This window comes from Desmodus rotundus, chromosome 9 (genome assembly GCF_022682495.2).
Source record: "Desmodus rotundus isolate HL8 chromosome 9, HLdesRot8A.1, whole genome shotgun sequence".
NCBI lineage: Eukaryota > Metazoa > Chordata > Mammalia > Chiroptera > Phyllostomidae > Desmodus > Desmodus rotundus.
Genome location: NC_071395.1, coordinates 88,301,358 through 88,327,254, shown reverse-complemented (window position 1 = coordinate 88,327,254; position 25,897 = coordinate 88,301,358). Strand labels below are relative to the sequence as shown.

General features: G+C 53.4%; 1 protein-coding gene across 2 annotated transcripts in view; it reads right to left on the bottom strand.

The window, feature by feature from the left end:
• Positions 1-25,897, bottom strand: part of PRKCA (protein kinase C alpha) — a 362,239-nt gene that overhangs the window by 32,602 nt on the left and 303,740 nt on the right. For both annotated transcript variants that reach the window (XM_053910761.2, XM_053910762.2), the window contains 5 exons: positions 17,538-17,669; positions 16,628-16,801; positions 14,515-14,606; positions 12,258-12,320; positions 11,355-11,493 (listed from right to left, as the gene is read on the bottom strand). In XM_053910761.2, coding sequence (XP_053766736.1) covers positions 11,355-11,493; positions 12,258-12,320; positions 14,515-14,606; positions 16,628-16,801; positions 17,538-17,669 — 600 coding nt within the window. The remainder of the gene's footprint in view (positions 1-11,354; positions 11,494-12,257; positions 12,321-14,514; positions 14,607-16,627; positions 16,802-17,537; positions 17,670-25,897) is intronic.

Below are 25,897 nucleotides of genomic sequence, written 5' to 3'. Positions count from 1 at the left end.
GGGGAAAGGCCACACAGGCTCTATTTTTTTAAACTGTTTTCTTTTTTAAAGAGGAATTTTAGGTGCACAGCAAAACTGAATGGGAAGCACAGAGCTCCCACCTACCCCTTGTCCTCACATGTATAGTCTCCCCGATGACTGACATCTCTCACCAGAACGACACGTTTAATTAGTTTACATCGTCATATCAGTATCACCCAGAGTCCAGAGATTACGTCAGGATTCACTCTTGGTGTTTCAGATTTTATGGGTTTTGACAAACGCATCGTGACATGTACCCACCACTGTAGTATCACACAGAATATAGTTTCTCTGGCCTCAAAATCCTGTGCCCGGCCTAATCGTCCCTCCCCCTCCCCCATCAACCATACCAACCACTAATCTTGTTACCATCTCCCTGGATCTGCCTCTTCCGGGATGTCCTAAGCATTCATTGGAATCACACAGTCTGTGGCCTTTTCAGGTTGGCTCCTTTCACTTAGAGATGCTCACGGAGTTTCCTCCAGGAGCTTTCACGGCTTGACAGCTCATTTCTTTGTAGTGCTGGGTACTATCCCCTGACCTAGATCCATCCATCCCAGTTCATCCATTCACCCGCTGAAGGGCATCCGGTTGCTTCCAAGTGGTCATTGTGAACGAAGCTGCCATCCGCACCTTGTGCAGGTTTCCATGTGGACGTGCTTCAGTTCACTTGGGGGAACACCTGGGAGAACAGGTGCTGGGTCGTACTGCAGAGACGACAACATCCAGCTTTGTTGGAAACCGCCACACTGCCTCCCAAAGTGCAGTGTGGGTTCTGAAGGAGCCGCAAGCAGGCCTCTGAGTCAAGTGCCAGCCTCTTGCTCTGGCAGAAAGATGTCCCTGATTCTGGAATGTGGACCAGGGAGCTGTGGGATGTGATTTTTCATGAGGCTCCGATGAGGCATTCCTTGTACGAGTTCCGTGGAGAGAGAGCATTCCCATTCCAAGTCTTTGTGTAATTCTTCCAAGTAGGATCTAACCTCTTACTGAGACTAAGCTCTCTCCAGCTCCTCTGTGACACTTATGAGTCATGGAAGAAGTCAGGAAGGCGGTGACAATGGAATGACTGGGGCTGGGAACCACCACCCCAATGGACTTGGGTTGCCAACCTCTTCTGCTCAGTACCCAACAACTTCTGTGATTGCTGGTTGCAGCAAAGAAATCAAACACCTCTTTAGGTTCTCTCTCTTCTCCCAACCTGATGTTTTCAAGAACCTCAGAAACAGTGAGACACATTAAGAACGTGATACTGACAATAACAGAGGCCAAATTTTCATCCGCCTACCCTGAGCACAATCCTCAAACCCCACTGTGCTGAGCACCACTCCTAGGGACCACCGGGGAAGTAGGGGCACGGCAAGCTCAGATGTGGCCACCCCCTGGCTCTGGCCTTCTCTCTTGAGGTGCCCACTCTGTGTAAGCAGGAGCTGGGAATGGGACAGGGACCCAGGACGTATCGCCTGTGAGCTCTCTACCCTTTCTTCCTGTTCTGCGTGATAAGACAGCCAATGATGTACAGTGTGAACATAAAGAACACTTCTCGGTTCACAGCATGATTTACTTGGTGCAAAGCCAGGACTCCACACTACCTTAGGGTGGGCTCATCTCTAACGTTTGAGGGTGGGGTGGTCTCACACACAAAATGTCTAAGTATATGTTACACGTTGAACTAACAAACGGTTAAATAGAGCACGTTCTCTCCTTGACAATTGTACCCTTCCTGTACCAGTCAGCGCAGGCCGCCATAACAGAACACCACAGACTGGGTGGCCTAAACAACAGAAACTTATTTTCTCACAGCTCTGGAGGCTGGAAGTCCAAGTTCATGAGCCGGCAGGGCCGGTTTCGGGTGAGGCCTCTCAGCCGCAGACAGAGGTCTTCTCAGCGGGTCTTTCCTGCGTGTGCTTTCGGAGGTTCCCTTCGTCTTTGTAAGGACCTTATTTAACTTTACCTCCTTAAAGGCTCTATCTCTACATACAGTCGCGCTGGGGGTTAGGGCACAACACATGGATTTAGGGGACATAAGTCCGTCCATTAATGTCCCTCAAGTACGTGGAAGGGCAGGTTTGACTTTAGAATCCACGACTCCGTAGATTCCTCTCCGGTAAGTAGAAATCGGGTACCCTCCACTCCTCTCTCCAGTTCCTGCTCATCACGCCCACGAAGAGCCTCGTGCACCTTGGTCTGCATGTCCAAGCTCTGTCCACTGTCCCCTGTGCACGGCCACCACTGACCCCTCCGTCGGACACAGAAGTGCACAGGGGAGCAGGCTGGTGTCCCAGGAAGGATGGATCTCGGGAGGAGGCCCTCACAGGTCCTGGAAGGGAATTCTCAGGCCCTGGGTGGGCACGCCCCTTCGTCCCAACAGACCCCTAACCCTATGAGGAAGAGCCAAGGCCGAGGCGGGACAGAGGACAGCCCTCACAGTTGGGGATGGCAAGCGACGGCTTGTGGGCCGAATCCAGCCTGCCTCCTGCTTGTGTACAGCTTGTGAGCTAAACGTGGTTCTCACATTTTTAAAAGTAAAATGAAAATGTAAAAAGACTACCAGTCTTCTGGCATGAACAGTCACTCGGTTTTGCCTCTTGGCAAAATCTAAAATGTAGATTAAGGCAAAGCCTAAAATATTTACTCTCTAGCCCTTTGCAGGAAGAGTGTGCTGATCCCAGCTCTAAACAAAGAGGGACGCTGCTAGCCTGAGTGCTCAGAGCCTTCGGGGACTCCGCTTTGGGGTGCTATGTAGAGGATCCTTTCATTGGTCAACACACAGCAAAACCAGCTGTCCCCCAAGATGGACCGTCTCTGAGGATGGCTGCAGGGCCCCTCCCATCCCGTGTGCCCTCTTGCAGTGTGACAATGCCACTCCTCCCACCAGGATGTGGCATTCACCTTGCCTCCCCCACCCCTGCCCCCTGCTCTGGGACCGGGCTGGCTCTGAGACTTGCTTCGACCTAGAGAACGTGGTAGAAGTGACACAGTCCAGTGACAGGGGCAGCTTCAGGAAAGGGCCTTGTGGCTTCTGCGTTTGCCCTCTTGGGAACCAGCCACCACGTCCAGAAGCTCTGGACAACCCTCTGAATAACGAGAAAGACAGACTGCATAGAAAGACAGACCGTGCGGAGGAGAACCCACCCACCTTGGCCAGCAGGCAGTGGCCTGGGGGCAGCAGGGCCCGGAGCCGACAGTGTCCAGAAGCCCCCGCTGCCGAGTCCCCCCACCGTCCTGGTGCACAGAATCGCAGCGTTGACAGGGCTGTTGTTTTGAGCCAGGAAGCTCAGGGTGGTTACACAGCGACAGGTAACTGAGAGGACCGTCAAGGAAGGCACAACAGTACATGTAGCGCTGCCTCTGAGGCAGGCTCGGCTCATCACGCACTCAACTCTGTCCTCAAAGTTGTACTTTGAGAAAGGTGCTATGGTTACCCCACTTTACAGACGTCACCCCAGGTTCTTTCAGGAGCAGAATGACAGCCCGCGTTCACTATGCAACGACGAAGAAGCCCCAGAGTCAAACAGGAAGCTCCCCCCAGGGTGGACATTGTCTGTGTGGGGCTAATGCACAGGCAGCCTGAATCCACCTGGGGTCCTGTACATCGTCACAGGCCCTCTGGACTCTCGTCAGCTGGCTCTCACCCTCGGTCACTGCAGCCCTGTCACGGGTTTCTCCTGGGTGGCAGGTGACGGGCTGGTGCTAGGGAAGAGCAGGGCAGGGTTCATGGCTTGGCCGCCACTTTGGAGCCCTGCTTGTCTCGGGCCTCCTTCGCTGAGCGGAAAGCTGTTCAGAACCTTAACTGTGCATCCCAACAGGATAAACTTGTGTAGTAAAGGAACGGCTGGGAGTTAGAGATGTGTTTTGTGCCTGTAAGAGTTTTATTAGCTGACATAAAAGATTTCCCAGAACCGGGAGGTCGTACGGCCCAGTGGGTCTTTATGGATGTTCTTGGTGATGGAGCGACCAGCGAGGCACCGAGTGGGAACTGGCCCCTGGTGGCGATTTTCACCCGCTTCACCGCAAGGACTGTAGAAGCATGCCATACCTGACCAGGCGGTCAGGGGCACTGGCCCCTTTTCCCTTAGATTGTCAAAAAAAAAAAAACGGTAACAGTTAACACAATCATAGCCATCGGTGTGAATGAATAAAAATTATAACTATTTTCTGTCAGATTGGCACAAAATATATATTTTTTGGTGTGCTGTAGCATGTCAGTGATGGGCGTGTGGGTAACGAGTGACAGAAAGGCTGAACACCGCCGCACTGCGGTAACGACAGGCCTGCACTACTGGCCAGGCGGCCGAGGGTGCCAGCCCTGCCGCTCGCTCCCTACGAGCCCTGAACGGGCCACCTGTCAGCTCCCATCTCCTTTTCCTTGTCCTTAAACAGGGTGTTCCACTCCCCTCAGAGGACTACCGTCAGAATTAAACAGGCATGAGTGCGCGGTACGTACAAGGCAGCCAGCAACTGTTGGCCATCTCTCTCTCCAGGTACCCATCCTCTCCTCCCCACCGCCCAGGCAATTTTGCAAAGTAAAAGATGAAATAGAATTCGGACATCTCTGACCCACTTTTACAGGAGTACACGAATCCCCAAATGAAGGGCTGATGAGCGCAGACACAGACACCAGGAGGCGACAGTTATATCTGGGCACCATCGGGGCTCTGGAGACACTGACTGGGCCTGTGAGAGCCGAGCATTCACGCTCGGGGAGGGAGGCCTTCTCTGGGCAGCAGCTCAGCCTATGGCTGCAGTTCCCTCCTCTTAGGACAAGAGCCCCTGCAGGGAGGAGCTGATCAGCCCCTGGTTCCAAGCCTAGGACCGCCTTGAGTTGGGGCCATGGGAAAAATGAGCAAATCTCTTTGCACCTGGGGCTCGTCATCCGGAAAACCGGGCCAGTGACACCACCTTCACAGAGCTGATCAAGGAGCGAACAACAGAAAATCAGCGAGGCGCTGTGCCTGGGTCTAGGCATTCACCATGGGCACTGCACCCACAGGAGACAGCTACGCCTGGAGGAAGGGCTGAAAGCAGGGGTCATGGGGGGTGGCGGCACTGGGTCGCAGTAGCCTCATGAGCCACAGGACCTCAGAGAACGCCGAATGCTCCAGAAGAACAGGACTGAACTGATGAAACTCCGAGGCCGGGAGAATTGTGAGGCAGTTAAGGAGCTGCAGGCAGACGGCAAAATATATGAGCTGATATAACCAATGTAATTCCTTGAGAAGCTCTGAGCAGAGTTACACAGTTTAAGCAGGAACCCAGAGGAAAGCCCAGCCTTGGCCTTTCAAGCATTTCTGGGAGGGAGAGTGGCTGCTTCATTTTCTCCTGCAAGGCTGGAGTCACTGGCCCGTGACCTTCCACAGAGGGAAGCTGGCCTTTGACGGAAAGCAAGCCGCCCTTGGGTTTATCAGCCTCTTTCTTTAATCAGTGCTTTCTGCGCTCCTGCCAGTGCCGGCTTGTCGTGGGGCCAGCGGTTCAGAGGCGCTGATCCTGGAGCAGCCTCGTCGGAGCTGACTGGCCTCTATCTCATTTCCCGTTCTTCTCGGTTTGGCAAGTAATTCACTGCCTGACTGCCTGGCTGAGTGTGCCCCCTGAGCTGTTTTCTCATTTAACTTTTACATCCTCTTTTATTCTCTCCCTCTCTACAGTGCTTTCCCCAGCAGCCAGGAAAAGTCTCAGGATATCAATACCAGGGGCACCTTGGCTGTCTGGGGGACTGGGCCAATGTCCCGCCAACCTTCAGACCCTCCGGTTTCCCAGCAGTCGATAAGGTGAGGCATGCAGCTGTCCTTGGCACCCTGTCCCCTGCCATCGGTGTCACCCCGGTGGCAGCCTTGGGGGTGCCCCTTCCAACATCAGCTTCCAGAGCGCCTGGCCTCTCAGTCCCAGAGCCCTCAGCTCTGCTCTGCTGCTGCGTCTCCTCCACCACCACCACCTCTTGGAACGCGGCAGACTGCAGTTACCTGTCCCCAATACATCTGCCTGCCCGGGCTCGGCTCCAGACCAGGGGCTGGGCTCACCAGTGAGCACAAGACACAGATTCCACAGCGTGGAGCTTGGACGGAGCGCTGGCTGGTGGGGCTGCAGGTCTGCAGTTTTAAACAGCGTGACCAGGAAGGGTGGCCTCCCTGACGTGACCCCAGAGCTGAGGCCTGAAGGAGGTGAGGGAGGGCTGTACGTGGACACCTGGGGTAAAGACATCCCAGGTAGACTCCACAGCTCCCTGCGTCTTCTGCCTCCGTGCACACCTCTTGGTCCTCTCTTTCCCTCCCATCCCTAAAAGGTGGCTCTCCCCAGATGTGACCCCTTGACCCCCTCCAGAAGAGAGGTCACAGCTGAAGGCCCGTTGGCTGAATCTTACCTAGACGTGTTTCTCTTAACATATATTAGAGTCGACTTAAACAATTAGGCCAATTTTACATAAAAATGCAGACTTCCGGGCAATGCTGGGCTGGGAGGAGATGCCAGGAGGAACCCCTAGGATAGGTCTTCAGCTCTCTGACACTACTTGGTCCCCAACACTCCTAGGAGTTTGCATATCTGCGTACGGCCAGCTGGTAGGGGTGGGAAGGCGCCCAGACTTCTGTCCTCGTGATTTTGGCTATGTTGGAGGTGCCATCTGTCCTTGCCAAGGGGAATGCTGTCTCACCACACCTCTATACCATGTCTCCCCTGGGCTGCAGGGGCCTGTTTCTCACTGCCTAACCCCCAGCATCCTCCTGAGTCCCTTCTGGGCTCCCCTTTCCTGCCGAGTGTGCCTAGGCACTTAGTAGGCACTTGCTGAATACCTGATTAACTGATACCACCTGAGGGAGAGGGACTTAAGTGTTGCTGGTCCGCCCCATGGCTTTTGAGGGACCTGCCCGGTATTAACAGCTGGAACACCATCCCAAGTCACTGCCCACATTGGAGATGGAAAGGTCTGGCCATGACCCAGGCCCCCGGCTCCAGTTCAGATGGATGAATGTCCACCTGGGCCTAAAAGGTATCAAGGAAAAGATGGTCTGTAACATCCGAGTGCTCGCGTCTGACCTCTGTCACTTGGGAAATTCTCTCCTGTTTCCGAGAGGTGCGTGTACCTGGAAAGACCATACAGGCTCTGGGGTCAGAAAGTCCTGGGTCCTGACCCCACCTTTGCCTGGTACCAGGTGTGTGCCCTTGGGCAAGTCGCTTTAATGTCTGCACCTGTAGAAAAGGTGACACACCCGGGGATGTGCTCAGAGGGCGTGGCACAGCAAAGACAGTCCCCTGTGTGGCTGATATCCTTCGTGTGTGGTCTACGGTGCCTGCGTAGCCAGGCCTCAAGGAAGGATTCCATGTGGCACGTCTTCAAAGAGCCCCCCTGCCCTGTGGCAGCAGGAGGCACCCAGAGCCCACCAGCCAGAAGCAAGCACTGTTTCTGCTGCTCCTTTTCCTTCCAGGAGCCAGTGGGCAGCGCTGGTGATGAGAGTCCGAGTCGTGGCCGGGGGCGACCCCCGATTTGCGACTGGATCTCGCACGCCCCGAAGAACTAACTCTCAGATGGGGGATTAGATCCAGGTAAGGACTCTCACTGACCCCCAACAATTCTTTCTGTGTCGAAGCAAAGGGTCCCCTTCATGTCAGCTTCAGGACTTTCTGATGAGCTCCTCTTATGTGGGTGTCCGTCTCAACCCCCAAATCACACCCGTGAGCGGCATTCTCCGCCTGAGCTCCTCTCCCCCGGTGAAGGAGGTGCTCCGGTGTGAATCCATTTCAAGGTGATGGAAGAGGCAGTTACAAATATTTAAGTCTCCGCTCTGCCTATTAGGGAAATGCTGTCTAAGGTAATTACTTTGCCTCCAACTGACGGGAGGATTTACACAGGTCCGGATCACGCTAACCTTTGACCACATTCGGAAACCTTGAACCTGGGTGGTTTTTCTCCACAGCACAATTATTCCTGTGGCCCAGCCTGCCAGCCGCCGGGACCCCTAGGAGAAAGATGCCAGCAAAAGGGGGCACGACCTCAAGCTACTGCTGATTGGGTTCCCGAAGCAGTGCCGCTTCCTTTTCAAGGAAGGTCAACAGGCATCTAAAGATAGATTTAAGTTCCTGCTTGTTTGCACGGTGTCACCTCTGCTAAACTGAGGTCGGGTCCTCGTCTGACATGGTTCTGCAGCCCTGGTGGCACCGTGTTTGGCACAGTCAGGCATGCAGATGCTCTCCGAACACGTGACTCGGTGAGGGTTTGAGCAGCATTCGGCGTGGTGGGCAGTGCCAAGGTCTGAGGCGGCCTGAGCCTGGGGCCACTGCTTACCCCTCAGGCACCTCCTCCGGAACGTGGGCCTGATGTCGTGCCCCTTACGGGGTTGGTCATGAGCTCTGAGGGAAAGTGTATGGTGCCTAGCACTCAGTAGACACCCAATAAACAGGGGAGTGCTTCCTTTGCTCTTGCTTGCACAGTGGGTAAAAGGAGAGGGATGAAGGCCTGCGGAACGGAGGACATCCGGGGCCAGGCCATGTTATCCTGCATCCCTCCCTCTGACAGTGTGTGCCCACCGTCCCCTGGAGACGGGTGTTGTCAGGGTCCCTCCTTCTGAAAGCTCATCCCCAGGTTCCTAGCATGACATGGCCAACCCCACACAGGCACCGTGTTCTCTGGTAACTTCTAAATGGCAATGAACTTCTCCGTTCGAAGGGTCTTCCCAGGCCAACCTAGCCTTTGTGTTCCCCGCAAATGACCATGCACACAGCAACAGCCAGGGCTTCCTGGAGGGGCCATAGCAGACGGCTGCAAGACAGTCACCGTCCAACGTGGCAAATGAGCCAAATGAACAACGACGACGGGAGGACCAACTTGCCCGGAACAGAAAACTACTCCAAGGTACAGACAACACCCTTAGAGAGGAGGCCTCATCACCCCCATTGCACAGGTGAGGAAACTGAGGCATGGGATGTTTAGGTACCTCGACCCCAGTGGGAGAAGCAGTACTCGGAGATGGTGATGGTAGTTCTAGAAAGTGCTCAGCTGAACAAGCCGATCTCAAAAGGTTACCTGCTGTACGACACCATCATAGGACGTTCTTGAAATGACCAAGTGATGGGATGACAAACAGATGAATGGTTGCCGGGGGGCAGGGGGGGAGGGGTGGCTATAAAAGTGGTGGTGAAACTGAACTCATCTTCCCTGGGCTGTTGCAGGTGTGAACCTACACACGTGGTCAAGTTGCAGAGAACCACACACACACACACACACACACAACTGCGTACAAGTAAAAAAATTAAGAGGTCTGGAGTTAACCAAGATCCAAGATATATCACAAGGACACTGAGGTGTGTTTTGGGAGGTGGTGGGAGGCTATCACGTAGAGCTAGATGCCATCACGGGTACAGTACAAAGATGGGTGTGTCCTCATCCCCGCAAGCTGTGACTCTGTTCACTTCACTCCATAAAAGGGGCTTTTGCAGATGTGACTAAGTTAGGGATTTTGAGGTGGGGAGGTGATCCTGGGTTACCTGGGTGGGCCCCATGTCATCACGGTGTCTAGGAGAGGGTGGCTAGAGGGCTGGAGTGAGGAAAGACAGGGATTGAGAAGACACGACGCTTCGGGCACAGAGGATGGAGGAAGGCACCTGGAGCGCAGGACTGCAGAGAGCCCCCAGGAGATGGGAAAGGCCAGGCCATGCGTCTCCCCAGAGCTTCCTGAGGGAGGGCAGCTCTGCCCACAATGTGACTTTAACCCCATGAGACTGATTTTGGACTTTTGGCCTAAGGAACTATAAGAGAATATATTTGTATTGTTTTCACCCACTAAGCCTGTGCTTATTTGTTACAGCAGCAATAGGAAACTAATACAATGAGGTGTATGTTTAAAAAAGACAATAAGCTTCAATTATTTGCAAAATTCCACCCACGTGGAACACTGCCATCCCTGGTGAGACCAGATGGCTGAGGTGTCAGTGAGCACAGGAAGCTATTTGTCTGAGCAGCTGAAACCTGTCTTAATGAAGTTCAAACCCTGAAAATGCTGCCACTCCCTGTCCCCAAGCTTTTACAGCATCCACCTGTGTTACCGGGGCTGGCACAGTTCACAATCACAGCCTGTTGAATCCTCATCAGCCGGTAGACGGCTTCATAAGAAACACTGCGTTGGTGGGGGCGGGGGTTGTTTCTGTGGTAAGATCTCACTGTTCATGCTTGAAAATAGGACTGTGTAAGCTCATACTATGCCTGGAGATACTAATGTTTGAGTTCTTTTGCGGGGGGGAAACCTCAAAAATTACTCATCAAGATAACATAATATCTTTGTCCACGTAATTCAGAATTTAGGTTTCTAAGTAAATGGTCTGCTTCCAAATGGAATATAACAAACAAAAAGCTCTTAACAAAGGAATATAAATTAGTTTCCCGTTTGGAACAACGGCTACTACTGAGGGTTTCCTAGGTGCCAAGCTTCGTATTAGGCACTTGGTTCCTCCCAGCAATTCCACACAGAGCTTAGTATTACCCCCGACTTGCCTGAGTTCCCCCTGCCTGCCAATAACAGAGTCAGGACAGAAGCTCACACTGATCTGATTTATCAGCTCGTGGTTTTCCCAAGGTACCGACTGCCTCCGAGAGGGGACAATATGCTAAATGAATACCATAAAAGCTGCAACAGCTAACACGAGAGCTCTGTAAAGGGCCGAAGGATGGCCTAACTTTGAACCCACTACACTGGCGCCCAGCTGGGAGAGACTATTTCATCCGCATGGCTGTGTGTGGGGAGAAAGCTGGCCACGCACTGACCCTGGGTATGGCCCATTCTGTCACTGGCATGGCGGACGCTTCATCAAATAGGAAGCGAGTCACTCAAGGGGCATTATAGCAAAGGCCAAGCAGTATGTCAACATACAAATCTCAGAACCACTTTGCTCATAAGCCCTTGGATACGTTCTTCCCAGAACAGACACCACGGTCAAGGCCAACGCGTCATTTGGAGCACTCGTCACTCTGGTTTTGCTAAAGAGTCGACACTGGAACCAGCTCCTGACCCAGTGTTCCCACGAAACACATTTTCACAAGCAAGACCCCTTCTTCCCCACCCAGCAGCGTCTCTTAAGTTGCTCTGACCGGGGCCACGTGGGAGACACCATCCCAGGCAGCCGGCTGACCCATGCACACCAGGGAAACACAAGTTCCAAAACCAGGACGGACTGTGTGTCACGAGAGGTCACTTCCCCCCCCCCCCCCCCTGTTCTGCTCTGTTTGGGCTAGTTTGGTCCGTTATGCTGCCACGGCCCCTCCCAGTGACTCGCCAGTGACCCCCAACCCCACGAGGGAGGTACGGTGGCAGTCCAAGCTGCTGGTCTGGAAAATGAGGAGAATGGGGGCCTACCTCTGGGGCGATATAATCCGGGGTCCCACAGAAGGTTCTGGTCGTGACCCCCTCCATCATGTGCTCCTTGCACATCCCGAAGTCAGCGATCTTGATGTGCCCTTCGGAGTCCAGCATGACGTTGTCTAACTTCAGGTCCCTGCAAGGAGTGGTACAGCGTCAGGGCCCCTCCCACAGGGGGGCGTGGCTTGCTCTGGAGAGGCAGGATAGTGGACTAGCTGCCGTCTCCATGGCATCTGAACTACAAGTCCCAGGGGAGTCGGGACCAGAATTATTATTACTAATCTCTGGAGCCTAGTGTAGTGCCTAGGACACAGGAGTTAAGATGCACGCTGAAGGGAGACTAAATGGTTGAACTAGAATTCCCAACCACGGCTGCACAAGTGAATCACCAGATTCCAGTTTAACAGGTTCAGGCCACACACGTGTCCCTTCTCTTCTGCCCAGTGCTGTATGTCCTTTTTGTCACTCTCCACTTAATACTGGGAGACATTCCTCTTTCTTTGATACCAGACTTTCACTAGGGCGGACAAGCAGAAGAATATAGTCTAGTTTCCCCTTGCCCCTCTCTCCCCATTCCATGTGCTTATCTAGCTGAGCATCTCTCAGAAATTCAGGCTCCGCTGCTGCCCAAACTCCCTTCCAAATAAAAGGCGGAGAGGGAGCTGTCAGTGGAGAGAAAAGCATGTTTTCTTGTGGGAACCAGAAAAGAGAGGACTCCTTTGAGGCCCAGAGATCAGAAGGTGGTTCTGATTTCCCCGAGGGTCCCAGCAGGTCTCTGCTGCTTTGGGGGTTATCAACCGCATGTCTGGTGTCCCCATTACAGAATCACATGCCCACGGAGACCCAGGGGTCCAGCCACACACTCCACTGCATGGATGGTGGGGGAGCTTCGCCACGCACCTATAAATGATTCCTTTTTTATGAAGAAAGAACAATCCAATGGAAATCTCTGCTGCATAGAATCTGCAAGAGAAAGAGCTCGTCAGGCCTCCTTGGACTCCTGGACACTTTGTATCCCCCACCCCACCCCCCGCAGTTCAGGTGTCAAAGAGGTAAAACAGTGCAAGACCTGGGACCCTCAGGGTTAGCATCGCCCCTCGCTGTGTTCCAACCCTTCCTTCGCCCTTCCCTCTGCCATTTTTATTACTCCAACTTCTACAAATGATACAGCGAAGAAAATCAATGAGATGAGTTTATTTCCTGCCCAGATACAAGCACTTCTTGTCTGGGGCAGGTGGACAGGTAACTTACTGCTTAAGAGAAATTCCTAATACAGTCTTTTAAAGAGCAGATATCAGACGCCTTCCTGTCAGGACTACGGCAGAATGCACTGGCGTCTGCACACACAGTTATTCCCTGGAAGGCAGAGTGTCGTGTGCAGTGAACTCTTCAGCTGGATTCCTCACCCCCGGCCCCGGCCCCGAGCGCCAGGGTAAATGGGACACTGTGATTCATACCCGAGTTTACCGTTTTGAATAATTCATAATATAAAGCAGTTACTGCCACTATTTCAAAATTGTTCATAGGTTATTATCTGAAACTCAGTATAAATGCTGAAGGGTGTTTCAAAATTTGTATTGTATTTAGGAGTCTTTGAAGTCTGAGAAGCCACAAAACTGCCGGTGTGAACACCACACCCAGGAGGCTCAGCAGAAGCTCAAGTTTCTGTCTGCAGGGGCAGAGGGATCTCTAACGACAAGGACCAAACTCTTAGCGGGGAGCAGGCACCTCCTCTGTGGGCTCGTGGGAGGGGAAGAGATCGGAGAGGGAAAAGAGGTGGGATTATAGGTAACTTTTACACTATTTTTCATGGTTTTCTATCTTTTTAAAAATAATACATTTCTGGCAACACCAACACAATGAAAGGGGACTGCCCTCTATGTTACTTATAACATGAGGAGGCTATTCTGCCACTTGGCCTTGAGCTCTGTGCCACCCAGCTCCACTCGGCAACCCGAGCATGTTAACACTCTAAGGACGTGAGAGCGAGGATGGGGGCAGGCGCTTCTGGAAACTGAAAAGGAGGAAAAGAGAAAAACCTGCCTTCCCATTTTTTAAACTTGCTACCAAAGAACTCCCCGTCGGCCTCCGGCCACCCTTGCCGGGGACGGGGCCTCCGCACTGATGCAGCGTTCCCACGGGCCGTGGGCCCAGATCCTGGCACACCTGACTTGCCAGGGCGCTCGCCACCACGCATCTCGTGGAGGGAAATGAAATCGCTATTTGTTTAGATTTGTTCCTGTTGAGTTTCCAGGGCTTCCTGGCCCCTGAAAATGGGATGATTTTTCAGGCACCCAAGGCCCCGGAGCCCAGCTCTCTCTTCTGTGTTACTGACTCATATCCGAGCATCCGAGGCGCATCCCAACGAAACCTTCAGACAAAGCTCCCGATTCTCCCCCCAAACCACCTCCTCCTTGGTGGCTGCCCCAGATGCTCCATGGGCGGCACCTGAAGGGGTTTCTCTCTTTCACCCCCAGTGTCTGAGTTCTGGTTTACTTCCTCCAGAAGGATCCTCAAAGACACTGACTCCTACAGCTCTCTTCCTTCTCCCCTCCTCTGATTTTTCACCAGCCACACTCGCCCTCCCATCCTTCCTTCTCCTTTTGGCCAGAGGGCTGTGTGAAAACTTAGCCCGGTGCTGAGGCCTCACAGATGCCCAGCCAGCCTTCCTGATCCTCAGCAGGACACCCACGAGCCTTGTCACCCAGCGTCCCTCCTCCACTGCCCTCCACATGTCACTCCATCTCCCCAGGCTTCTGCGATGGGTATTCCCTGAGGACAGTCTTCCCTCCCTCCCCCTCTTTGGGGCTCTGCGTGGTGTCCTGTGTCACCTCTAGAGTTGTGGCAATACACTACCATTGTCCGGAGTCCTCTCCCACTCCAGGTCAGACGGTGGGCTCCCCAAGAGCCCGGGCACTCACTCCTTTCACACGCAATAAGCAAGTGGCTGGCTGAGTCCCTCTCCAGTTTACCAGGCGTGGGCTAAACCTCTCCTGAGGCTTACACACTGAGATGGACGCAGCTATAAATCCGCCCCCACCACAGGTCACTGCGCTCCATCACAAGTGCACGGGAGCCCCCTGCACCATTCGCCCAGCAGAAGCTCCCCATCGGGACTGCCGCGTGTCTGAACTAAGGGACTTGAACTCATACTCACACTGCCTGTGGCTCCTTGAATTTTCCCACTTGCTGAATGTGGTACATGAGGTCCCCGCCGTTGACGTATTCCATGACGAAGTACAGCCGGTCCTGTGGGCCAAGGGGTGACACGTGAGCTGCGCCCCTCGCTCTCCCAGACCCGGGTCTGCTCCCTCGCTGGTGAAACGTGGGCCGCACAGCAGACGAGGGCAGTGCAACCCCTCCACGTGTGAGTCCCCAGGTCTGCCCCTTCTTCCTGCCTCAAAGGGTCGTCCCTGTTCTGCCACACACATGACGCGTCTAGGTCAGGGATGATGTGAAGAACCCATGTGGGCCAATTATTTAATTTTAAGGAGTGTTTCTCATTCACGATGTCTAGGAGGCATGTGCGAGTAACGCACTAACGTGCTTCACTGGATGCTTCTCAAAGCAAACCGCAGGCTCAATGACATTCACTGTGGGGGAAGGGACAGTTGATGGAGAGGCTCATCAAATGCTCTTCTGCGTCCACAATGTGCCCAAATGTGGTTCTTGTCGTCCTCTGTCGCTGCTCTGCTAAGTGTTGGCCCCACGAAGGGCAGACATCATAGAACCAAGTGAATGTGCATAGTTATGAGGACACTGCGCTGGGACAGGTGGGGAGGCAGAGGGGTTAACAATGAAATAAGTAGCAGCACAGCTCACCGAGGTAACAGCCGACCTCTGCTCGCTTCTAGAAACATCAGCCTTTCACAGAGGCTGTTATACCCGAAAGTGCTGCTCAGGGAGGATGACGACGATGAGCCACAGCTAATGGGCAGGGAGGGCCCCGGGAGCTTCAAAGTCTAGCTTTCCTGTTGTGAACTTTAATTTCATCTTTATTTCTCTGCTTTGGAGCTTTCTGGAATGTAATCAGTGTAACCAGGGTTACGGGATCTGGGCTGGGATTTGAGGCATGGTTCTCTCTCCTTGGCACTACTCAGGTGCTGCTGGGAACAGTGGGCAGCGGGCCACCAGCGCTCGGCTGACTCGCAGTGGCCTGCGCCTGGCTCTGCAGCTGCACGCTGAGACCGTGTGGCTGCCCCGCCATTTGAGATTCTAAAATCCAAGAGCATTGAAGGCCACCTCCCAACAGATTTTAAAGGGAGAGAGAAAACAGAAAGTCCATTTCTGGCCAACGGGAAGATGAAGACAGTAATAACCACAACAGTAACAATTACAACTACTGATTATTGAGTCATATGTCACAGGGACAGCGGCTGAGGGCTGGAAAGTCCATCTCTGGGAATGCCTCCCCTCGGCGCCGTCTCAGCCTTCACGTTTCTTGCAGGCCGCGTGCAAGCACCAAGCCAGGGCCCTGACCCCACCACTGGCTGATCAGTGCTCTGGAGTGTTTCTTCACCCTCTGCATAGCTCTACCACACGACAGGGCTGGGAAACTTTTTCCTTAAAGGGCCAGACAGGCAATATTTTAGGCTTTGTGTGTGTCTTGCAAGTACTGAACTCTGCCTCGGTGGCGTGGACACAGCTGTCAACGACGGGGAAGTGACTGTGCGGGGCTGTGTTCCAACAGAACTGTTTGGGGCTCTGAGATTTGAATTTCATCTGATTTTCCCATGCCATGAAATAGGACTTTTATTATTTTTTAAACCTTTCTTAGAGCTCATGGGCTGTGCAAAACAGGCCAGATTGCCAACCCCTGCTGTGTGCACTGAAAAAGAACACACTCTTTCACAAAATCCAGGCTCCTCACGTCCCAGCGCAATGCTTGGCAGCTGGCGAGCTGGCCTGCAGACAGCCGGCACCGTGAGCTGTTTTACTTTGCGTCTCTGAGTCCTAGCACATTGCCTGGCACGAGGAAAGCCTTTGATAGAAATGTTTGCTGAATTAAATGGAATTCATGCCAAGTCTCTAAGTAGGGCACATCCCAGGGAGGGGGTGCTCCAAATTTACCAGTGGCACATGACCGAGAGGTTGTCCCCAGTCGCCGCTGCGTGGCAGAGAAGACTCCGGGGCTGAGCGGTCCCCAGGTGATGCCTTTCTCCAGCCTTCTCCACAGGAATAAAGTCGGCTCGGGTGCCAAGGGCACCAGGGATCGGGGGCCCAGTGAGCACGCCGCGTGCTGAGCCACAGCTGTGAGCCCGGGGCCTTACCACTGTCTGGAAGCAGGAGTGCAGCTGCGTCAGGAACGGGGGCTTGTCGAGCAGGGCCAGGACCCGTTTTTCCACCATGGTGCACTCCACGTCGTCGTCTTGAATCACCACGTCCTTCTTCAGGATTTTGATGGCGTAGAGTTCTTCTGTTCCCTTCCTGTCAGCCAGCATCACCTGAGTACAGACGAAAACGGCCGGGCATTTGTCGAGTGACAGTTCAGACAGTGCGGGCAAATGTGGAAACGTGTGATATAAAGACAGTGACAAAGTTCCACATCATGTGCAAACTGTAAGATACTGCAGGTCACTGAACATTAAATTCCTCCTGCACCGTGTGATTTTTGAGGCGGCAGGATCTGCACACTGTGCACGCTGTTGCCACACGGTGGCGCTGTTGTGGCTGCTAATGGGAATATGCAACATTATATAGCATTAGGGTTGAATTGTGCATTTTTCATGGGCACCCTTATGGCAAAAAAGTGACTGACCTTTATAAGCTTCTGACCCGTCAGGTACTACCACAAAGAAACAGGCAGGACAGAAATCAGTTGCTGGATTTATGGTGAGAATTGGGGCCAGAAAAGCCAAGTGCAGACACATGGGCTGAGGAAACCCAGTTCAATCTCTCGCAATTATTATACTCGCTTACTACAGTCAACATTCAGTTTCCAGCTGTGAAAATTATGCATTCGGCCAACCCCGCAGAGCACCCATCCTGTCCTGAAACCTGACGTGGGGGCACAGTGACCCCTCTAGGGCTTTTTGGGCACAGTTGTTTTTAATGAAATGAGACACAGGTGCAGAGAGCAGGGAACCCTTAAGGGCAGCTCTGGAAACGTCAGCAAGAACAGGACGATCCCGGCACGCCATACAGAAGCCTGGCCAGGTCACAGGCCACTGCCCCCCTTACCTTTCCGAAACTCCCCTTCCCCAGCACCATGAGGAAATTGAAGTCAGTGAGTTTCACTCTGTCAAGGTTGTTGGAAAATCGCCTGTCTTCTGAAGGGCTGATCACTTTCTTGGCGGGGCCAAGCTTAGCTTTCTAGACAACAAACAGGTGAAAACAATCAGTCATTTTTTTTTTTCCCAGGGGGAAGATTGATAGAAAACGCTGTCACTAAGTTCGATGCCAGCTGGGAGGTGGGAGGTGGCATGAGGCCAGAAAAGAGCCTGAGATGACGTAGCTGTTCATACTCAGTGGTTATACTCCCCCTGAGGCAGCGTTTGCAAAGTGCCAAAACATTGCCCTTACCTATGAAGAGACAACGCTTTAAACAGCTAATCAAGAATCAAGTCACAGGACCCTGGCAAAGGCAGGCTGATCCTCATTCTGGGATGAAAACGTTAACTTCTTGGGGAACCAGGGCTGGCCAACAGTCAGCATCATCTAAGAGATAAACTATGCACTGATGCTTTTCTTATTTGTGGATTTTCCAATTTAAGATTAATCTGCAGAACGGAAACTTGTACCCCTGCAAAAAGGGAGGACCGTGCCCTCAGGAGAGGAACTGCTTCAGTGGCAAGCTGTGGGGATGATTTATTGCTACTTTAAAAGGCAAGGTAAGAAGAACAGAGTGTTTTTTTTTTAAGTCACAAGAAGAAATGGTGATACACCGAGAATCTGGTTTCATACCCTGGAACCACACTCCGCCCTTGCAGCCTGAAGAATACGTGGTCAGTGAGGTGAAATACCGAAAGGAGTTTCTATAAACTAGACCCGGGCCACACAAAGGCCCGGGAGAGACCGCACCCTCATAATGCGGGAGTCAGTCTCACGTTAAAGGTGAAAAGCAAGAGGGCTCAGAGGAAAAGGAGGCAACTGGGATCACAGGGGCGTCTCAACCATCAGCAAAGGAGCCTGTGGAGATGTGGAGGAGCCCTGAGTGGTGGAGAAGCCCCCCAGAGCCTGCATTTTGAAACCTGCCTGACAGTTGCTGGACGTGTCAGTGGCTGGAAAGGCCAGGGTCCAGGGGCCTGGCCGAACCTCTGCAGCCACAGCCCTGGGCCGCAGGGCCAAGACTCGAGCTCTGAATACATTCTCAGTGAGAGTGTGCACCCCCTCCCTGGTGCAGCAGATGTAACCAAGCGCAGCTGAGCTGAGCATCAGGGCAGGTGCCAGGGCAGCCCTGAAATCAACATGGTTACCACAAACACGAACATGGCGTAGGAGGTGCTCACGGGGCCTCATTCGACAACCAAAGCACTGGCAACTTTGGTTCTTAGCACTTCGGGGTGTGGGGGGTGGGGGGAAAATGAGCGAGCTGCTTCTTGTCAGGCTCTGCTGAAGATGCTGGGCCCCCACTGGCCGTGTCTGGACCCCCAGCCCTAACACAGTGGTTGGCACGGGGTGTGCACTCAGCATTTCTGTTGAATGGATAAAGAAATGAAGCCATACTGTGTCCGTCAGAGGCTGTGCTATGAGGCGATGCTTTTCTCTGATAAAAACAACTGCCCTGTAGGGGGTCCAACCGCACGGCTTGAGTGCGTGTTCGGGTGAAGTGCGCACACCCAGCTAAGCAGGGACATTAAAACATGGGGGAAGGATGGTCCCATCTTTTCTGCCTCAAGGCTGAAAGCATGAAATACAGTTGTTCTGTACCCCTATTGGCAGTGCACGGCGGGCACCATGGGGATTAGGGGCCACGGGGGACACTGATGCTCGGTCAGGACGAAGCCTGAACTGCAGTGACACGTAAACCGGCCTCCCCTCTGACAGAAGATGGGAGGAATTTTTGGACAGACTTGTGAGAAAAAGCCAGGACTTGGGGTCCATCAGATCCTCCCTCAACTTCAGGACCAGCACCCCCGTCCTCCAAACAGTCACCCCGGGAACGACTCCAAGTGGAGAAACTTTCTGGTTTGCATCTGACTTTAAATGAGTAATCAGGAAATTCAAGTGTGAGCTGAGGATACCGACTAAGCCGCTCTATTCTGCTCTTGTGATTTACAAAGAGAAAAGTTATCAGAGAGAGGCACGGAGAGGTCACTGATGTTATTGGGAACTCCACAGCAACATCTGAGAAGACCCAAACACAAGGGGCTTGTGGCTCTGGGGCACTGGGGCAGCTGCAGCGTGTTCACCTGTGGAGCTGGCCGTGGCTGGGACCGGATGTCCCCGAGCCATCGGCAGTCCTGAACAGCGACGGCTCCCTCAGCACACCTCACTGCCACAGGCTGTGGATGAGGGACCGCGGGCTGATGTGCGTGGTGGCCTCCAGAACAGAGATGGGCTTTTTCACCCAAGCGCCTCTGCCAGCACGGGGGACCGTAACCCAACAAGAGCTCTGTGAGTTTTGTGCCATGGCCTTAGTGTAGTGACAGGTACGGGACATTCCCCACAGTCCGGCTACAGGGATGTAAGTGCAAAAAAGCACTTTTGCATTCGGCCACTTCTGCACCCCACTGCAACGCAACCTTCAGCTGCTGTGGATCAACCTGTGAGGTCGGGAGGAACAGCCACAGAGGAGACTCCTGCTCGCAGGACAGAGGGGCAGAGCAGCTCGGGGTCCCTGTGCAGCTCCCCTGCCAACGGGAGGGGCAGTTCTCCCACAGTGGCGCATGGAAGGCGTCCAGAGCCACCTGCAGGCCTTGCTGCCCAACGCACGGGGGCCGCCTCCAATGCTGAGTTTTCAAAAGCAGCTCTTGCGAGGTAAAAATTCCAGGATGTCAAAATCCTGGGGGTCTGGGCCTACCTTGGGCCAAGTCCCCCTGTCAACCTGGGTCTAGTAAGAGATGGGGTGGGAGGAGGCAGCTGTGTTACTGGGGGCCTATGGGCAGGGAATGCAGAGGACCCCCCAGGTGGGTGGTCCCCACAGCCCCAGGCTTGGCCTCCTGTCTACCTTCAGCGCCTGCTTTTCTTGCCAATTCCTGAGATTGATTCCTTGGTTCATTACCCCTCTCCCTGCTGCCAGAGTGCAATCCCCACCCCGCACCGTGCCTGCAATGTTCCCCTGACCTTGACCTTCTCTTGGCAGAGTTCTCCTCCTCCTCTGGGTTCCAGCTTACCTGTAATTTCTTCAGAGAATCCCTCCCCCAGACTTCCTGCTCTTTCCCTCCTCTGGTCTTTTCCTAACAGCTCATATGGCAGCTTGTAAGTATTTATAGTGTGTTTATTTGTTGAATGCCTCCTTCATCCTCACTCTACAGTGAACCTATTGGCAGGTCAGGCCGAATCTACCTTCAGGTTGTAGCCAGAATCTGCCCTCTTCTCAGGGTCTCCTTCACTTCCTCTCTGGCTCCAGATCTGGGACCCCCTTCTCCTCGAGGTTGTCCCCACTTCCGCATGCCCCGCCCCTAGAGGATCCTGTTCTGTGGTCCCCTGGCTTCCCACCTAGTGGAGACACAGGCCGAGTCCTCACAGTGGATGAGGAGGAGGAGAGAGATTCTTAGCTGGGCTCAGGTTCTGACTGTTGTCCCCTCCCTGCCCCTGCCCTTCTGTTCTAGCCAGGGCAGCCCTGCCGCTCCTGACTCAGGGCCATACTGTCACGTTCACCCACAAAACCCAGCTCAAGCATCGCCTCTCAGTCTCCCCCATGCCTCCTCCATCCTGGAATTTCCCCCCTGTGGTAGACACTGTCTATGCCCCGCCCACACCCCCGGCTTTCAGCGCCGCACACTGCGCACACCGAGGCCGTCTGAGAGCCACCAGGGCCACTGCCGCAGAGCCTGCCCACAGCTACGGTGCAGGGCTCCCCAGTGTGCCCGCCACGGTGACCAGCCGGGTAACGAGCACACCCCGAGCTGCCTTCCTCCCTGCCTGGGTCACATCCCTGTTCCCTCTTGGGGTCCCTTCCCATGTGACCTCCTTGTTCTCAAACCCTAGAGGCAGAACTTCCTTTTTCCCGGATTTACTGACCTGCCTTCTGTACAGACTGTGAGACCCTGGACGGTAGGGGCCGCCCACTCGTCTTTGTATCTTTAGACCGAGCGCTTCACCAGGTACGTAGTCCCACACTGACTGAGTATCGCATTCACTCATTCATTCATTCATTCCTAAACACATGGCTTCATGAAACGCTAGGACTGACAGAATTTAAGAGGCCAAATCATAAGCAGTACAGTCAACTTATAGCCCGTACTAGTCAGACAAGCAATTGCCACTAGGTGGGTCCTTTCAGAGACCGGCCCCTGGGCCCTGCCTTCGGGTGGTCACATGTGAGCCCATCTCCTTCCCACAGCAATCTCTGGTGGCTGTAGGACAGCCACAGCGGGGTAGAGGGAGGGAGGTCGGCCACGCAGTGACCCTCCCCAGGGGGTGCGCGAGGCTGGCAGCTGGGCCAGCGAGCTGAGGCCAGGCCCTGGAAGGGTCTCTCGGAAGGGACCCTCCTCAGAGGACAAGTCCTGCCTGCCCCCGACCCAGCTGCAGTCTCTGACTGATGGGCGGTGGGGAGCCTCTGAGCCGACCATTTCTTTCTTCGAGCGTTTTAGTGAGCTGTTTGGCAACTGGTCTCCCTGGTTTGCACGTTGCTGACCTAACTCTGGTCGTCAAGAATGTAATTCAGACTTCACCCGGAGTGCAAATAAAACCAGCACAGGGAGGGGCAGAGCTGAAGCCGACGGCCTAACGCGGAGGTTCTGGCGGCATCAGAGTGAAAACAAGCCTGCTGACACCCTCCACTAAAGCCGTGCAAACCCTGGCCTGAGCAACCTGGGGCTCGGACCACGGGGAAGGGGGGAACCCGGGGCTCGGACCACGGGGAAGGGAGGACGGGGTGTCTCTGGAAGACCAACAGAACATCAGCTGGGGCTGGGGACCTAAAGTGCACGTTAGTCCTTCCGTAACGCTCTTGCTGATAAATCCCAGACCTTGAGTCCCATCTCACTCATCTTCAACACTCATGGAAGGAGAGTTGATGGAGTGCCAGGCTCGGGGCAGCAGCCGAAGGGGTGGAGATCCCGGCTGGCTGTGCCGCTACCCTCCCATGAAGCCCTCCTCCACCCCCCCCCCCACCGACTCCCACCATCATGGGAGCGAGAGGGATGCCCTCTTAGCTCTGATGGTGTCCATTAACTTCTTTAGTGAGAAGTAGCCGGAGCTTGGGGTTTGAGTTCCGACCTTCCCACACACACCGGAGTGGCAGGGGAGGGAATGGGTCTCACATCCAGCGGCTCACCCTGATATCAGAGCGTCTTCTGTAGCCCCTCCAGGGCGAGGACTGTGCAGGGGAAGACCCCGGCTTATTACAATGGCATAGAATGTTTTTAAAGAGAAACTACAAATGGTGTTGTAAAATAGAATAAAAATGACTTCAAATGCTGAAGATTTAGCATGCTTTTTTAAAAAATCAGACAAAAACTCAGCTTGGCTTATTGACTGTGACCGAACAACTGACTTTTGGGTTCCTTGAAAGACGGCTCGTTAGCGCCAGGCCCAGTCTGGCGTCGCGATGCCAGCGGGACTTCCAGGGCGTGCCAACAAGAGGTGTTCTCCCCCCATCGGGACCCTTACTCATAATCAACGTGCGTCTCATCGCATACCAGACACATCCTGAAAAGCCGTAACTGGAGGACTCTCTACCTGAAGGACTCTGATGGCGGCATTTCTGTACGCACACCCCGCAGTGAATCCCAGTAGTGCGAGCCCAGATTCTCGGGGCTTGGGGTCGTGGCCTGCAGGTGTGCCGAACACCTGTGTCTGAGGCGCTGTCTGTGTGAACTGAGAGAGGCTCTCCATGTTTGGCTCACTGCTAAGGGGCTTTTCAAATTAATGCTGAGTGGCAGATGCACCAGAGGACGACTCTGCATAGCTACGAGATCGGATTGCGGGAGATAATTGATTTTCTACTAGGCTGGACCATTTATTTGCAATAGCTGAGATGTGACAACCTGACCTACATGAATGGCAATTCCAAATGGATTAACTTAATGCCGTAGATACTCTGCAGTGTTTAGATTTTGCATAATGATTATATGTTAGCTCTGGGATGCGGGAAGATAGAATAAACACATGGGGAAAGTGTAGAGTCATAAGTCACCAGCCTCCTAATACAACGGCGCCCTGCCTAGCAATTCTTCCAAGGAGTGCTGGCTTGTTTTCAGTAGGAACCTAAGCCCGGAGATGCATCTACAGCAGGAATGCAGAGACTAGTGATTGCAAGTCTCCCAGAGGGCCTGTCCCGTAATCACAGAACCTTTGGGTAGCCGTGGGAAGAATGCTGTCCTGTTTAACTCCATTCCACTGTAACTGTGTCCATTCATACCTATTCTGAGACAGTTTCTTTGGCAATACTGTATCTCCTTGCCTAATAGAAAATACGGCTTTGAAGAATATATGTATCAAAGATGTTTGCAAATTGTAGAGAGATGAACCTGAAACAACGGAAGCTTCTTTCTGCTTCTAAGATTCTGAGGGCAGATGGCCAACAGTGAACAACCATAACAGCAGATGAATACTGTGGATTTCTTCTAAACCTTTTTCCCTTAAGGTAAAAATGCTCTGTGTTCAGGGCTTAGCCGAATGACCCTGGCAATGTAACATGGAGGGTGTTTCCGTGCTGCTCCGTGGGTAACAGAAATAGCTATGCCATAAATAACCAAGGGCCTCAGCACAGCACCTTACCTCTGGGGGAACTACGTATTCACCTGCACCCACGGTGACATTAGTTAAGAGAAATCACATGGTTTCTGGAGACGGACAACCACAAAGGAATCAGGAAGGTGTTTCAATGATCCTGTTAACGGACAAGCCTGCGTATTTCTAACAAGCTGAGAGTCAGGACACTGACTACCTCCCACTCTGTCACCAGGCAACGGGTTAAGTGATGCTACTAAATGGCCATCACAGCCTCCTGGGGAGCACAGCCTGGGTAAATAAAATGCCTGCTGTTCTCTGGCCAATTTTTCATCTTCTGGGACACGCCAAGCAGGCTTCTCGCCGGAGGGCCTTGGCACTTTCTGCTGCCTCTGACCCACACGAGCACAGGCTGTCTCTGCTCCCCGCCGGCCCTGTCCAACCCGGCATCCTGTCGTCCCTTCCTGCGGTGTGTTCTCCCTCATCTTCTCACTACCCGCTGTGCACTTCTCTTTCTCCCTCCACTGGATGGAGCACAGGACCCTCATCTGTTCCGGTCGCTGATGGCTCTCCAGCGCCCAGGAGTGAGCCTGGGGCGTGGTGGCTCTCCTACACTTTTATGAACGGATGGATGTGTGCATGGGGAAGGCAGTTCCTTGCAACATAAAATGTTTTAAAAGGCAGCATGATCACTTTTACGAAACTTCTCCCATCATGCTGCTTCTTGTCATATGAATAGTAATGTTCATTTTAGAAAATTTAACAAGCAAGGACAAGCAAAAATATCCATAATTTTTTCACCTAGAGATAACATTGCTAATATTTTGGATATTCTTTTTTTCCCCAAAGATTTTATTTATTTTTAAAGAGAGAAGAAGGGAGGGAGAGAGAGAGAGAGAGACATCAACATGAGAGAGAAACATCGATCGGTTGCCTTTTCCATGTTCCCCAACTGGGAACTGAACCTGCAACCCAGGCATGTGTCCTGACTGGAAATCGAACTGGTGATCCTTTGCTTTGTGGGATGAAGCCCAACCAACCGAGCCACACTGGTCAGGGATGGTGGGTGTTGTAGTTCTTTTTTCACGTTTTTTTCCGACACATATAGAATTACACTGTTTGTAGCCCGCTTTTCCCCTCCAGAGGATGTGAACTTTCCATAAGCACCCCTGTACCATGTGACTGCGGCGACAGCACCCTGCCCCACGGTGGGCTCCCCCGCAGGTGATTTAACGGCTCCCCTACTGCTGGACATCTAGGTTGTCCCCAGCTGTCCCCGTATCCAGTCACATGCGGACGAACGACTCTGTCACCCAACCTCTCTGCACATCCCTGGTCTCCCCGGGATAGAGTTCCTGATGCAGGATTTCCAGGGCAAGAAGGGTAGGCCTTGCAAAGACGATGGAGGAAGCCAGACAGTTAGATCTGACCACGCAAAGTCAAAGAGAAGGGGGACCCGAGGAGGCCACCTAACTCCTGATGGCGGGGTCTCGGCTTCTTTTAGGCCTCGCACCCAACCTCATGATCGGGATTCCCCGTAGTATTTCTTTGTCAGACGCGCAGTCCGATCTGCAGCTCTAATCTGGAGGCACGGGGCCAGGTGGCGACTGTGTCGGCACCTGTGTTTTCTCTGGAGTGGGGTTCAGAGGTGAGCAGCACATCACAGGTGTACGTCACTCATTCTCCCACTGGTGACTGCAGGGGTGGCCTCAGAACCGGCGGCTGTCAGCCACAGCTGGGCCCTTGGGGAGGTCGGACCT